Source organism: Pleurodeles waltl, chromosome 1_2 (genome assembly GCF_031143425.1).
Source record: "Pleurodeles waltl isolate 20211129_DDA chromosome 1_2, aPleWal1.hap1.20221129, whole genome shotgun sequence".
Taxonomy (NCBI): domain Eukaryota; kingdom Metazoa; phylum Chordata; class Amphibia; order Caudata; family Salamandridae; genus Pleurodeles; species Pleurodeles waltl.
The window spans coordinates 743,100,023-743,114,493 of NC_090437.1; the positions used below are offsets into that span (position 1 = coordinate 743,100,023).

The 14,471-nt window shown below is 49.5% G+C and overlaps 1 protein-coding gene across 4 annotated transcripts in view; it reads left to right on the forward strand.

Annotated features, from left to right (window-relative positions):
- The window catches only part of TMEM144 (transmembrane protein 144), a 188,176-nt gene that overhangs the window by 142,480 nt on the left and 31,225 nt on the right, over positions 1-14,471 (forward strand). For all 4 annotated transcript variants that reach the window (XM_069243307.1, XM_069243298.1, XM_069243280.1 and 1 more), the window contains one exon: positions 2,761-2,814. In XM_069243307.1, the coding sequence (XP_069099408.1) occupies positions 2,761-2,814 (54 nt within the window). The remainder of the gene's footprint in view (positions 1-2,760; positions 2,815-14,471) is intronic.

A 14,471-nucleotide genomic window follows, 5' to 3' on the forward strand; every position in this document is an offset into this window, starting at 1 on the left:
GCACCGGCACCTTTTTTTTTACAAATTAAGCACTGACTATTGTTGGCGTGCAGCGTCAGTATTTGGCTAATAGGAAATGTAGTTCAGACAACTTCACTCACATATAGTACTTATGACGAGTCTTTTCAAGTGACCCCCGCATAAATATTACAAGGGTGATCCATGATTCGAAGTGCATCGAACCTGTGCCATTGGGCGGTTGTAATATCTCGAACATTCATGCTGTCAGTTCTCATTGAAGATATCACTTATTTCATTATGCCATTAATGGAGCATCACAACACTATATCTAAGAATGATTTGTCAAGAGTGTCTAACCAAAAAACCCACTCATATCTACTGTGGGTTAGGGTGTGTATATGACATTACGCGCAGCATTAGTCTAATGGTAATGTAGTCCAGGCTGCGTTACTCCTATATTAATTGGTACTTTTACATGTTAATTTCTAAACATGGATACCATGGTAGATGCGTCATCCAGTAGCATGGGGGCGATGCAAATTGAGCTACAGGTCCCATGATCCACTTTCTTGCAGCACTTAGGCATGGATGCTGCCCCAGCAGACGTGCTACTAGTTATTATGGGAGGGACGCAGCCTGGACTACATATTCCATTATCCTCAGACCAATGCCGTGCTAGGTACAAGTGTTTTTTTTATTTCCTCATAAGGGAAGATGGTACGTTTGTTCTGTTGTGTTTGACTTTTAACGGGCAACTGTCTGTGCTCTCCCTACCAAATCTCTCTCCTTTCTTTCCCCAAAAATCAGAGGGGTTTATGTGTACTGTCAGTTATATTATTACTTGCTGGCATGATACAGCCCCCCTGCTGGCAATAGAGGTCCCTAAGGCTGTGTTTCCAGTTATCTTTCAGTGTCTTCTAATTGATGAAACCAATGTCTTGAATTCCACTTACAGGTTTAGAAGACTTTTAGTAGCACCGAACCACGTGATTTGCTTTAATCAGAACCTGGATAAGGCCTTCAAACTGAAAAGAAATATATTGATTGCTTCTGTAATCCAGTTATCGATTCATGCGAACCGGAAAATGGGGACTCACTGCAAGTGTATCTGTCATTCACTCGGTGCACATTCTCTCATTGCTAAATCATTATTGCTCGATACATATATTTCACTGTAGCAGCATACACAGTCAAAATATACTTTACACTTCAGGATGACAGATTTTGAGCAATGATGCCTCTTCACTGCCTCCCCCAGCTCACAATAAAAACTCCAACCACATGGTCCTCTACAGCAGTGAAACACCCTCTCCTAACGAGAAAATGTAGCTTGGTCAATTTTAATTACTGAAATGTGTATTTGAATTATGAGTAGCAAATGAATGAGACCATCTAGTGCTTTCCTGTCGTTAGGTTTGACACATACCCATAGTATGAAATGATTTAAAATGAAACAGAAAGCTAAGTAAGTAGTAGAAAATACTCAATGTTATGCTTTAGCAGTCCACACAGTATTTTGGCAACATACTGTTAATGTGTTGGTTAATGTTGTTTTTGGTTAGTTTATAACTGCCACTAGCCTCTCCTCTAATCCATGAAGAAATACATGAATATTATTATTTCTCGTTGCTGCCAAACTTCTAACATGTTTAATTGACATTTATTTGTTCATTGAAAAAAGTCAAGATGCAAACCAAGATTTAATTTAAATACACATTAAAACAATAATAATCAATGTATCAATTCTATAAAAACTTTCAAATACAATCATTTTGCCATATATCGCTGCAGTAGTGTGCCGCCTAAATACTTTGTTTACTATAACATTGTTTCATATGTAAGCCTAGACATGAAAAGGTATATAAATATAGATGGTGAAGGAATGACAGACGTCAGCAGATAATGCCAGATCTGATCAGGTATATATATATATATATATATATATATATATATATATAGTTTGTAGACATTATGTAAAAGATTGATGCAGGTAGATAAGACATATAGACTGATTAAAGGCATAAATAAACATTTGAGATACATAAACATAGGTAGACATGTTAAAGGATGAGATAGGCAGCAAAAGCATATATATAAATTGATAAATTAAAAATAATTCTAGATACATAAGCTGGGTAATGAACAAATACATAAGAAGACTGTTGTAAGACAGACAAACACCTAGGAAGGTAGATGGTTTGGTGAATATCAAAACAATTGTATTGTACATTTGCATAGTGTACTGAGACTAAAAGCCTCATCGTGTTATGAAAATCAGCATTCATCTGCCACTCCAGCCTTGGCTTCCCTCCATTGACTTCCGATTGAACAACGCATTATTTTTAAAGCTGTGTTTTATTCACCGAGCCCTTCGAAACAAGGGTCCAGCCTTCCTCAGATGAATGATCACTCCCTATACCCCCCAGAGAATACTCAGATCTTCTTCAGCTTGTTTAATTAACTCCTTTTGTGCTAAGAAAGTTAGATGGTGGGTAGATCCTTCGCCTGTAGAACAGCTAAGATCTGGAACTCCCTCCCCTTGGAACTTCTCATGACATGTCAGAATCTTCTTTTCGTAGAAAATTGAAAACTGTATTTCTCCCTGTTTAGGTCTGTTCCTCTTACCTAGTGATCTTCCTCAGCGCTGTGATGCCTTCGGGTAGCCATGCGCTCTACAAATCCTCAAAACCAAACTAAACTAAAACATATGTGGTATTAGACCTGTAGCATTCTTAAAAATATAATAGTCTGTAGGATCCAATATAAAATTATGCACTAAACATATGCTTTTCTTTTTAGGGTCCTGGTTTTATAGCTGCTATGTGGGGCGTGTTCGTATTTAAAGAAATAAAGGTGAGCTTAAACACAAAGAAACTGTTGCAGTGAGAATACATACTAATTCATTCTGTCATGATTATTTGCTGATACACCTTCACAAAATGTAGGAGTTTGCTGTATGATTAATATATGTATTAGCAATGACATAGGATGTAGCAGGGAGGGAATATTTTAGATAGTCAATTCAAATATCAGCCTTAATTCATATTCCAGAGGGATAATGTTGGTTTTCATTTATGTGTTAAAATGCATGGTACTGCATGTATGCATATTTTAGTAGCTTTAAATTTGTTGTAGGCCAAATATGTATTTTCCCCTACATTGCTGTATACCATGGACTTTTCTCAGGGTACTAAGTAAGTCATGAAAAATTGCTGGCGACTTTGCTGTGAAGAATGCAGTGAGAATTCAATAAAGACATAAATGAAAGGCAGATAGTGTAAAAAGGTGCTCTCATTTCGACAATAAGTATACACTAAATCTCACATGTAACCTAATAGTATTTTAACCTGTAGGTGTATTACACAAATGATAGCCGTACATTAATGGGCTCTTCTTTTAAAAGTTTCACATGAATGGCCTTTTGGCCAGAGCTATTAATTTGCAAATTAAATCACAAAAATATAGCGGTATCAGCTGGTGAATACAAGCAATATTGTGATTGTTGGACCTGACTTCCTTGGTGTGATTTTTCTCCCAACTATTTGCCTTCCATCCTCCTGTTTTTGCTGGCTTTCGAGGACTAGCACTGGTTAGCAGTGGTAAAGTGCGCAAAGTACTTATTCTCTCTCCTTTGAACATGATATCATTACCTTAACACCCAGTTGTCACATTTAGTTCACTGTTAAGTCCCTAGTAAAGCGGTACTACATGTACCCAGGACCTATGCTACGAGTGGACCTGCAGTATGATTTGCCACACACTTAAGTAGCCTTTTAAACATGTCTCAGGCCTTTCATTGCATCCTGTGTGTGCAGTTGAAACTGCCAATTTAACTTAGCAACGTAAACCTTTTCCCAGTCCTAAACCTTCATTTTTAATACATATGCCCCCTTAGGGTAGGCCCTTAACAGCCCATAGAGCAGGGTGCGGTGTTTTTAAATAGTTGGATATGTACTTCTAAGTTTTGTATGTCCTGGTAGTGAAACGCTTTTATATATATATATATATATATATATATATATATATATATATTTTTTTTTACCACTGCAAGACCTGCCACTCCCAATGGATAACATGTGTTTACCTTGTTACATTTATTAACTGTTAACTTTCAGTTGAGAGCAAGTAAATGCCTCTTTCATGGTCAATTCGTGTTTTAACGCATAATTTCGAAAATGCCACTTTCAGAAAGTTGGCGTTTTCATGTTCCAACCATGTGGCTCCTGCAGCTTGTATCCTGAGTCAAATGACTAGGTTTAGCTTGCAATTGGTCTTTGTGTAGGGAGGTAGAAAATTCCAAGCACCTTTGAGGGTGGAAACCTCGAGAACCTTCTCCTGCTTCAAAGTGGGCTCCAGGTATAAATAATAGGTCCTCAGACTCAACTCAAAATTACAACTCTGGGCCTGTGGAAGACTTGGAAGGAATACTGTGCTGCTTTGAAAGAAGGATTGCTACTCTATTGACCTGCTGCCTGAGTGAAAGGACTGGACCTGCATCTTGAATCCAGGGCCACCAAAGTGGCACAAAGGACTAGTCTGCTGGCTTCCTGATCAGAACCTCTGGGGCAGGAAAGGCTCCTAGCATCTTGAACTCAGCACTTGGACTCTGCCTGCTGTGAGTCCAACCTTGCTCCCCAATTTGTGCCACCCAAGCCCTGGGCCTTTGGATGTGGGCCTGTAGGTCCTCTGCCAACCCAGCTGTGGTCGTGTGCGCAGAACTGCGGAGGCGTGATGCTTCTCCTTGCACCTGCGTCAGAACCGCTGCTGTGCAATGCTTCACCTGTGCAGGACCTCGCATTGCAGTCTGTAGCTTCTTCAGAACTTCTGCTGTGTGGCACATCCTCCACGCAGGCCTTCTTATTGCAAACCCCTTGTCGACGGCATCCTCTGTGCTGCCGGATTTTGCATCACAGTCCACAGCTTCATCAGAACCACCACTGACACATGCATCGTCAAAACAGTACTTTGCGTCACATGCCTCTTGTTAATGGCACCCATGGCAATGATTTAGGACTCAACATCACAGCCCCGCAGTTCCTCAGAACCACTGCTGTGCGAGACATACTCGATGCATGACCTCGCAACGCTCTGTGAATCTGATTTAAGATATTTGTTCAGCAGGCCTAACTTGGTCACTGTATATGGCCCTTTGTCCATCGGAGTTGACCTGAACATATGCTATTTTCACTTAAATCTTAAAAAAAAAAATCTAAATTGTTTTTTTGTTGGTTTGGTCTCAAATAATTTGTTAAGTTTTAGTCTATTTTTCAAAATTGGTGTAGGATTTTTTTTGTGTTGTGTTTTCACTTTAATGTTGTTTGATGATGCATTACACATTGTCCCCAAGTTAAGCTTTATTGCTTTTGTGCCAAACTACTAGAGGGTTAAGCAGAGATTAATTTGGAGTTTGCTTGTGTTTCACATCAACAGAGATTGTGGTTGCTGCTTGAGTAGGGGTTCACCCTCCCTACCCAGTAACCCAGTTTCCTACAGTGATGCCTACAGAGGATTCTTGTCACACCGGGTAGATTTCTGTTGGCTCACACTGTTTGAAGGTATTGTTGCTAGTAACTAGAAATCTGTCATTAGGAGAGATCAGATACAGCATTTACATTCCTTAAATCAAGGCTAAATAAAGTCCAAACAGACAAAGTCCAAGGATTGTATAAGACAGACCGTGCCTGGCGAAGGATGCTAAATGTTCTTGGTGAAGTTTCTTCCTATGTTGGTCTGACTCCTCTCTGCCTGTTATGCAGTTCAGGGCTTCTTTTTGTACTATACCTGCATGGTGAGAGAGAAACCGCATAAGGGCTGCTATAAAACCTGAATCTCCTTTCCAGACAGCAACACAGAATATCTCACTGCTAGTCCGAAGTTCTTACTACATGGATATCTAAATTTACTCTGTTGTGTAACAACATAATTTACAATACAAAATTCAATCCACCAGGGCTTCCTCTTCTTTTAAGCTGAAAATATTTAGTGTTGCGTACTTCCAGAAAACCATCAATTTTACAACCTGAGAAAGCAGTTTTGCCATATCTATTACGTGTAGCAAAGTACAACAAAGTTTCTCTGCTAACATACATCTATAAGCTGTCGTTCTTTTTCAAGTTTCTAGTATTAGTAACAAACTCGTTTCTCTCCCAAGGACATCAACCTGTTGGATCACATCTCTTTTTTTAACTATGCACAAAATATTGCGAACTAATTTGTCCTGGAAAGTTTTTTTTTTTTTTGCAGGGTAATAATTGGGATCAAATTGTGAGTGAGATCCAAGCTAAAGGTAAATTCTGATTTCCAAGTAAATCAGATTATAGCTTTGTCCATATTCTTTCTAAGTTCAACCTATCCACTTATTCTCTAGCAATGGCTTTTATATCGATTCACATGCTTTTATTATTCCCTTTTGCGAGGCTGCGAATCTAAGTTATTAATCATCCATTCAGAAAGGGGAGATTTGAAAAGGGTCAAAAAGACTGATTTTCCTATTGTAGCTACCTTAGGAATTTAGGGGGTGATTCCAACCCTGGCGGTCGGTGATAAAGCGGCGGCCAACCCGCCAACAGGCAGGCGGTCAAAAAAATGGAATTCTGACCCTGGCGGGAACCGCCAACACAGCCCGCCACTTTAACACTCCGACCGCCACGGCGGGACAGACAAACAGCGCGGCGGTCACCGCCAACAGGCAGGCGGCAGACAATGTACCGCCCACAGTATCACAACTCACCCATCCGCCACCTTTTCCGGGGCGGGAGCCCCGCCGATAAAAACACGTCGGAAACAGACTACGAACGGGAAAACGCTCACCTCTATACACTCCACGAGGACGGAGGACAGCATGGAACCCGAATTAAACATCCTACCAGCTCTTGTCTACCTGCTCATCTACCACGAGTACGAACTCCGGCGCAGAAGACAACGGTGAGTACTGCACCTACGACACAGGGGAGGGGGGAGGACGAAAGGTTACGGGCACACACATACGCCCCCCCCCCACACTATCAACATACCAATGCAGAGCAGCAACTGAGTGACACCCCCCAAACCCCCCTGAAAAATGCAAAGACATAATAAAAATGTTAATTTAAATTTATGTATAAATTAGGTTCATTGAAGTCATGGAAAATTATCGTTATGAAATATCAAAGCAAAAATAATGAACAGTGCGAAAGCTATGTACATAGTCAATAAGTCCTGCTCAGTGTGTCAAATATCCACAGTCCGTGGGCCAATGTCTACCAAACACATGGGCAAAGCCCACACAGGAGACCTGAGTCAGTTGGAGAGAACACTGCTGGGGCATCAGATGACAAAACTACAGGCACCTCAGGGGGAAGGGAAGGGGGGGCACCTCAGCCACAGGAGTCCACGACGCCAGAACCACGAAGGGGCCACCATGCCCACTGTGCCATCCTGGGGAGTGCAAAGCCACAGTCTCTCAAGTCTCTACAGTGGGTGGGTTGCCCACTGTGCCATCCTGGGGAGTGCAAAGCCACAGTCCATCAGGTGGATTACAGACTCCACTGGTCATGGAGGAGGCAGGGTGCCCAGAGTGCAGCGTGAACACTAGCTCGACACAGAACTGGCACTGTCAATGGGCCAGCGGAGCTTGACAGGAAGGGCCCAGCGGAGCGGTGCTTGAGACGGCGGGGCCCAGCGGAGCGGTGCTTGACAGGAAGGGCCCAGCGGAGCTGTGCTTGACAGGAAGGGCCCAGCGGAGCGGTGCTTGACAGGAAGGGCCCAGCGGAGCGGTGCTTGACAGGAAGGGCCCAGCGGAGCGGTGCTTGACAGGAAGGGCCCAGCGGAGCGGTGCTTGACAGGAAGGGCCCAGCGGAGCGGTGCTTGACAGGAAGGGCCCAGCGGAGCGGTGCTTGAGACGGCGGGGCCCAGCGGAGCGGTGCTTGACAGGAAGGGCCCAGCGGAGCGGTGCTTGACAGGAAGGGCCCAGCGGAGCGGTGCTTGAGATGGCGGGGCCCAGCGGAGCGGTGCTTGACAGGAAGGGCCCAGCGGAGCGGTGCTTGACAGGAAGGGCCCAGCGGAGCGGTGCTTGAGACGGCGGGGCCCAGCGGAGTGGTGCTTGACAGGAAGCGCCCAGCGGAGCGGTGCTTGGCGGGAAGGGCCCAGCGGAGCGGTGCTTGGCGGGAAGGGCCCAGCGGAGCGGTGCTTGACAGGAAGGGCCCAGCGGAGCGGTGCTTGACAGGAAGGGCCCAGCGGAGCGGTGCTTGACAGGAAGGGCCCAGCGGAGCGGTGCTTGACAGGAAGGGCCCAGCGGAGCGGTGCTTGAGACGGCGGGGCCCAGCGGAGCGGTGCTTGACAGGAAGGGCCCAGCGGAGCGGTGCTTGACAGGAAGGGCCCAGCGGAGCGGTGCTTGAGACGGCGGGGCCCTGTTCAGCAGTGCCTGTCTTCACGGCGGGGCCCTGTTCAGCGGTGCCTGTCTTCACGGCGGGGCCCTGTTCAGCGGTGCCTGTCTTCACGGCGGGGCCCTGTTCAGCGGTGCCTGTCTTCACGGCGGGGCCCTGTTCAGCGGTGCCTGTCTTCACGGCGGGGCCCTGTTCAGCGGTGCCTGTCTTCACGGCGGGGCCCTGTTCAGCGGTGCCTGTCTTCACGGCGGGGCCCTGTTCAGCGGTGCCTGTCTTCTCGGCGGGGCCCTGTTCAGCGGTGCCTTTCTTGTCTATCAAGGGAGCCAGACCTGGCCAGGACTCCCTGCTTAGTCGCCCTCCGACCATGCAGTTGCTGGACCCTCCTGCGACGGAGTCCTGGGCCCGTGGGTGTCCTCCGTCACACCCGGGATGGGGCTTGTGGGGCCCTCCTGGTCCGCGCCCCTGCTGGCTGACTTCTCCGCCCTGCTGCCCTTGCCCTCCTTCGATGAGGCTCTCTGGCCCTTGCCTCCCCTTGATGTTGTGGCAGGTGACGGGCCACAAGTTTGATCCTTGGGGGCAGCCGTATCAGCCTTCTCACGGCGGGCCTTGGTTTTACGGGTTCTCTTTCCAGGGGGGGGGCTGGCTGTCCCCTTGCTGCTGGCCGATGTATCTGTGCTGTGAAAGGGTGGACTCCAAAACCCGTGCACAATGGTCAGACTTGATGCAGGGCTGGTGGTGGCTGAGGTGCTCTTCGGACTCTTACCAGATGGAGGGGGTGGGTCAGGTGGTGCAAAGAGGTCAACTTTGGAGAGGAAAAGTTTTTTAGGAGCCATGGGAAGGGTAGGTGCAGTGGGTATGGGAGTGGAGGGAGAGGATGTGGTTGTAGGAGAGTCAGGTGTGCTGTCTATGGGTGCAGGTGCTTGTGACATAGGCTGTCGTGTGGTGGTTGGCTGTTGTGTGGGTGGCTGCCTACGTCTGTGTGTTTTGGAAGAGGGGGTGACAGACACAGTGGGAGAGGACACGGGACGTGTAAATGGCAGTGGGGGTGGTGACTGCATGTGTGCGGACTGTACTGGAGGGTGTGGTGGTGATGGAAGTACTGGCTGATGGTGGTGTGCATGCAGGTGTGAGTGGAGACGTCACAGGGAGGGAGGAGGGAGACGAGGAGGAGGGGGACACAGAGGTGGTAGTGACTGTTGCCATGGCTGCATCTGGATGTTGCTTGGGTGAATGCTTGTGGGATCTGTGGTGCTTATGTCTGGATGAGCTGCCCTTGGGTGTTGAGGTGTGTGCAGGCTGGTCTGATGGTGTGGATGGGATAGGCTGAGGAACAGGAGACTGGGAGACGGTGGAGGCAGTTAGAAGAGGGAGGCTGGAAACAGGGACAATGGCTGCCGTCAGTGCTGAGGCCAGAGCATTGAACGATCGTTGATGGGCAGCCTGACCCGAATGAATGCCCTCCAGGTATGCATTGCTCCGATGCACCTCCCTCTCTACCCCCTGGATGGCATTCAAAAGGGTAGACTGCCCAACAATGATGGTCTGTAGGAGGTCAATGACCTCCTCACTGAGGGCAGCAGGGGTAACTGGGGCAGGGCCTGAGGTGCCTGGGGCGAAGGAGATGCCCGCCTTCTTGGGCGAGCGGGCACGGAGCGAAGGCTGAGGGGCTGCTGGGAGGGCGGAGCTGGTGCGCTGGGTGGCGGCTGTACCTGTTGAGGCGGGGGGGCACGGATGTTGCCGCCACCGCTAGGGAGCTCCCTTCCGAGGACGTGTCAGTGTCGCTGGTGTCACCACGGGTCCCTGTTGTGGAGCTCCCCTCGCCCTCCGTATCACTGGTGACCTCGGTGTCTGTAGCATGGCCCACCGGGGCCTTGTGAGTTGCAGCTCCCTCGTGCTCCGATGCCAATTCTCCTCCGCCTGATGATGCTAATGCACACATGCACAAGAAGATAAAGAAAAAGGGTGGGGGGAGAAATAAAGACAGGTTGAGTGCATGCATTGTCAACACCGTTGTCGGAGAGGACAGACACAGGAGCCTCTAGCACTACGCCGCGCAATCGGGGTACACTACTCAGTACTTGTGACTAGGCCTACAGGTCTATGGACAACAAATGCACACATGGGTGATGCTGGACCATGGATTGCTGTACTTGGTACCCTACAGAGGTGGGGGGCGGGGGCACAGGGCCATGCCTAAAGGAGGGGACTACACTACAGAAAGCGCCCTGGCCTAATGTCACCCACAGCCCTCCTCCCCCACCCAGACACCTCCACTGCGTGTAAAGATAGCAGAATGTGCTGGTACTCACCCTCTTGTGTCTGCTGTGATGTCCTCACGCGCCCATCCAAATCGGGGTAGGCCACTGCCAGGATCCGGGACATCAGGGGGGTCAAGGTACGACTGGCACCCCTCCTACGTTGGGAGGCCATCCCAGCAGTGACTCGGCGGTCTTCCTGGTCCCGCGGCGGATGTCCTCCCACCTCTTTCGGCAGTGGGTGCCCCGTCTGTTGTGGACCCCCAGCGCCCGGACTTCCTTGGCGATGGCACGCCAAATGTCGACTTTTTGATGGGCACTGACCTATTTGACATGTACAGGGTGGGAAAGGAAATTTCAACATTTTTCTGCATGTTAGATGTGATTGCCCCCCCCCCCCCCCCTCCCCAACCTTGCCATGTGGCACATGCTCTCATCTGTCGTGCCTTGCACTCCTCATTCGCTCCCCACCCCACCATCTTACATCCACCATACACAACCCAGGCATAGCCCATTCAACGTGCACCCAGTGTACTTACCTGTTGGTCTGGAGGACCGTAGAGTAGCGCATACTGGGGCAGGACCCCATCCACAAGTTTCTCCAACTCTTCTGAAGTGAAGGCAGGGGCCCTTTCCCCAGTCGCAGCAGCCATTGTCTCTTCCAGACCGAGGTCACTGCAGCACTTGCAGTATAGGTCCTCTCCTGTGGATGATCAGGTCTCGAGTGATTAAGCAGATAGAAAATGGCGGTCACGCCCGCGGCGGTGCGTACCGCCGCGGTGCGTACCGCGACTGCCGGCGCACATCGTCATTGGCTCCTGAGACCCATAGGGTGCAATGTTAACCAATGCGCCTTCGCACTGCGGTCTTCGACCGCCTACCGCCACGGTGTGCCACGCCAGTGCGCTGACCTCACATCCCACTGTCACACTTCTCAGGTCAGGCAGCCGCCATTTCAAGGGCCCACATGGCTTAATTACTACTGCGTCACACAGGCCTAGGCCTTGCATTGCCACTCATACAAGCCTTTCAATGCATAGCGATTCGTGTACTGTGCAAGCTGTGGGTTGCTTGACTCTGTACTCCATGTTGTCCTTCCTAGGCACCGTCCGCTGGGACTTGCGAGGAGAAGGATGAATCCTCCCGTGTACCGACCGCTGGTGGACCTGTTGACAATGGAAGAACGACATATTATACTTCAATACCGACTTGACCGAGCCACTATACATGAACTGTGTGCCCAGCTGGAGCCAGACCTGATGTCCCCCATCCGCCAACCCACAGGAATTCCCCCTCTGGTGCAGGTTCTGTCAGTACTCCATTTTTTGGCAAGTGGGTCTTTTCAGACAACAGTGGCCATGTCATCAGGGATGTCTCAGCCTATGTTTTCTAGGGTTTTGTCCAGAGTATTGTCTGCCCTGATGAAATACATGCGGAGCTACATTGTTTTCCCTGAGGAGGGTGATTTGGCCACTGTGAAGGGTGATTTCTATGCCCTTGGACATATCCCCAACATCATTGGTGCCATTGATGGGACCCATGTGGCTTTAGTACCCCCAAAAGACAATGAGCAGGTGTACAGAAATAGAAAAAATTACCATTCGATGAATGTCCAGGTGGTCTGTTTGGCTGACCAGTACATCTCACATGTAAATGCCAAGTTCCCTGGGTCGGTGCATCACGCGTATGTCATGCGAAATAGCAGCATCCCTTATGTGATGGAACAGCTACAGAGACACCGTGTGTGGCTAATAGGTGACTCTGGTTACCCCAACCTGCCTTGGCTATTGACCCCAGTGAGGAATCCCCGGACCAGGGCAGAGGAACGGTACAATGAGGCACATGGGCGAACTAGGAGGATTATAGAACGGACCTTCGGGGTCCTGAAGGCCAGGTTTAGGTGCCTGCATATGACAGGTGGATCCCTAATGTACTCACCAAAGAAGGTGTGTCATATCATCGTGGCCTGCTGTATGCTTCACAATCTTGCATTGCGACTCCAGGTGCCTTTCCTGCAGGAGGATGGTCCAGATGGTGGTGTTGTAGCAGCTGTGGAGCCTGTGGAGAGTGAAGAGGAGGAAGACGACGGGGACGACACGGACAACAGGGACACAGTTATACAACAGTATTTTCAGTAGCACACAGGTAAGAATCACCCACGCCATTTTACATTTACTTCTGGCCTCCTGCATCTCTACTTTCTGTGTTTCCCCCCAGTTCCTTTTAACTGATTTTTGACTTTCCCTTCCCTTTTCAGAGCTGTATGACCCACAGCGTGACTTCTGCTTTGTTTGCCCATGGACTAATGCTTATTGACATTGGTATGTTGTCATCACAATGTAACTGAACATTATTGCACCGTTATGTGTAATACATTTGTTAAGAATACAAGCAGACTCCTGATTTTTGAAGTGCAATTGGTGATTTATTTTAAGTGCTGCATATAGGTCCATGATAGTAAAACGGTGATGGGTGGGGGTGGAGTAATGTCCATGGCAGAGTCCAGTTCTCAGTCTCACAGGTGCATTGTCCATATGCCTGTGGAAGGATGGAGCAGGGGCTGTTTAAGGTTTGACAGGGTGACAATGTGGGACAGTGGGATGACATCAGGGGGTATATTATGCTGGCGGGGGTCTTGGCATCCTACTCTGTCTTCTTGTGTGATCTCAGATTCTGCTTGCGGGGTGGTTGATCTTCAGCAGGAGGTGGGGTTCTGGTGGCCTGTCGTTGTGTGGGGGCCTCCTCTCCACTAGCGCCGGCGGAGGTGGTAGGCTGTTCGTGGTCCGGGCTAGTGACAGGGGCCCTTTGGGGTGCCACATGGTCCCGCAATGTGGTGACTATCTGGTTGAGGGCCAGGACGATGGTCCCCATTGCGGAACCGATGTTCCTGAGTTCGTCTCTGAACCCCATGTACCGTTCCTCCTGCTGTGCCTGGATCTCCTGGAACCTGGCCAGTACCGTCGCCATCGTCTCCTGGGAGTGGTGGTATGCTCCCATGATGGTGGTGAGGGCCTCTTGGAGAGTGGGTTCCCTGGGCCGGTCCCCCCCCCCTCGCACAGCAGCCCTCCCAGTTCCCTGTTTCCCCGGGCCTCTGTCCCCTGGACGGTGTGCCCACTACCACTGCCCCCAGGTCCCTGTTGTTGTTGGGGTGGTGGGTCAGCCTGGGTGCCCTGTAGTGGCGGACACACCGCTGATTGACGCGTCCTGGAGACAGTGGCATGGGCCCGCTGGGTGGGAGCTGTGCTGGTATTCCCAGAGGGGGTTGGGTCTGCTGTGGCCTGTGTCTGTGTGTGGGGAACCGACTGTCCAGAGGTCCCCGATGGTCCGGGCTGGTCATCAGGTTCTAGGTCGACAGAGCTGCTGTCCTCACTGGGGGACTGTTCTGGGGGTGGGATGGACAAATCTGGACCCTCCTGGCCGGTGTGTTGGCGTTCGGGCCCTGCAGGGGTAAAAGAGTATGGTTATTGCTTCTGTGTGTGCCATGGCGTGCGTTTTGTGGGTGCCCTTGTCCCCCAGTGCTGGCATTCCCTTGTGGGAGGAGTTGTGAGGGTGGTTTGTGGGGGGGGGGGTATGTGCAGTGGTCATGCTTAGGTGATGGGTGTCCATGGTTTGTTTTGGCATTCAGGGATTGGTGTTGTGTTGGGTGGGTTGTGCTGGTGAGACATTGGCAGGGAGGATGTGTGTTGGGGGGTTGGGGTTGTGGGTGGGGGTGAGGGTTGGCATGCTGGTGGTTGGGGGGGGTGAAGTAGTTGAGATTAGACTTACCAGAGTCCATTCCTCCGCCTACTCCAGCGAGGCCCTCAGGATGCAGGATGTTCAAGACCTCTTGCTCCCATGCTGTGAATTCGGGTGGAGTGGGTGGGGGTCCGCCGCCAGTCTTCTGCACAGCGAT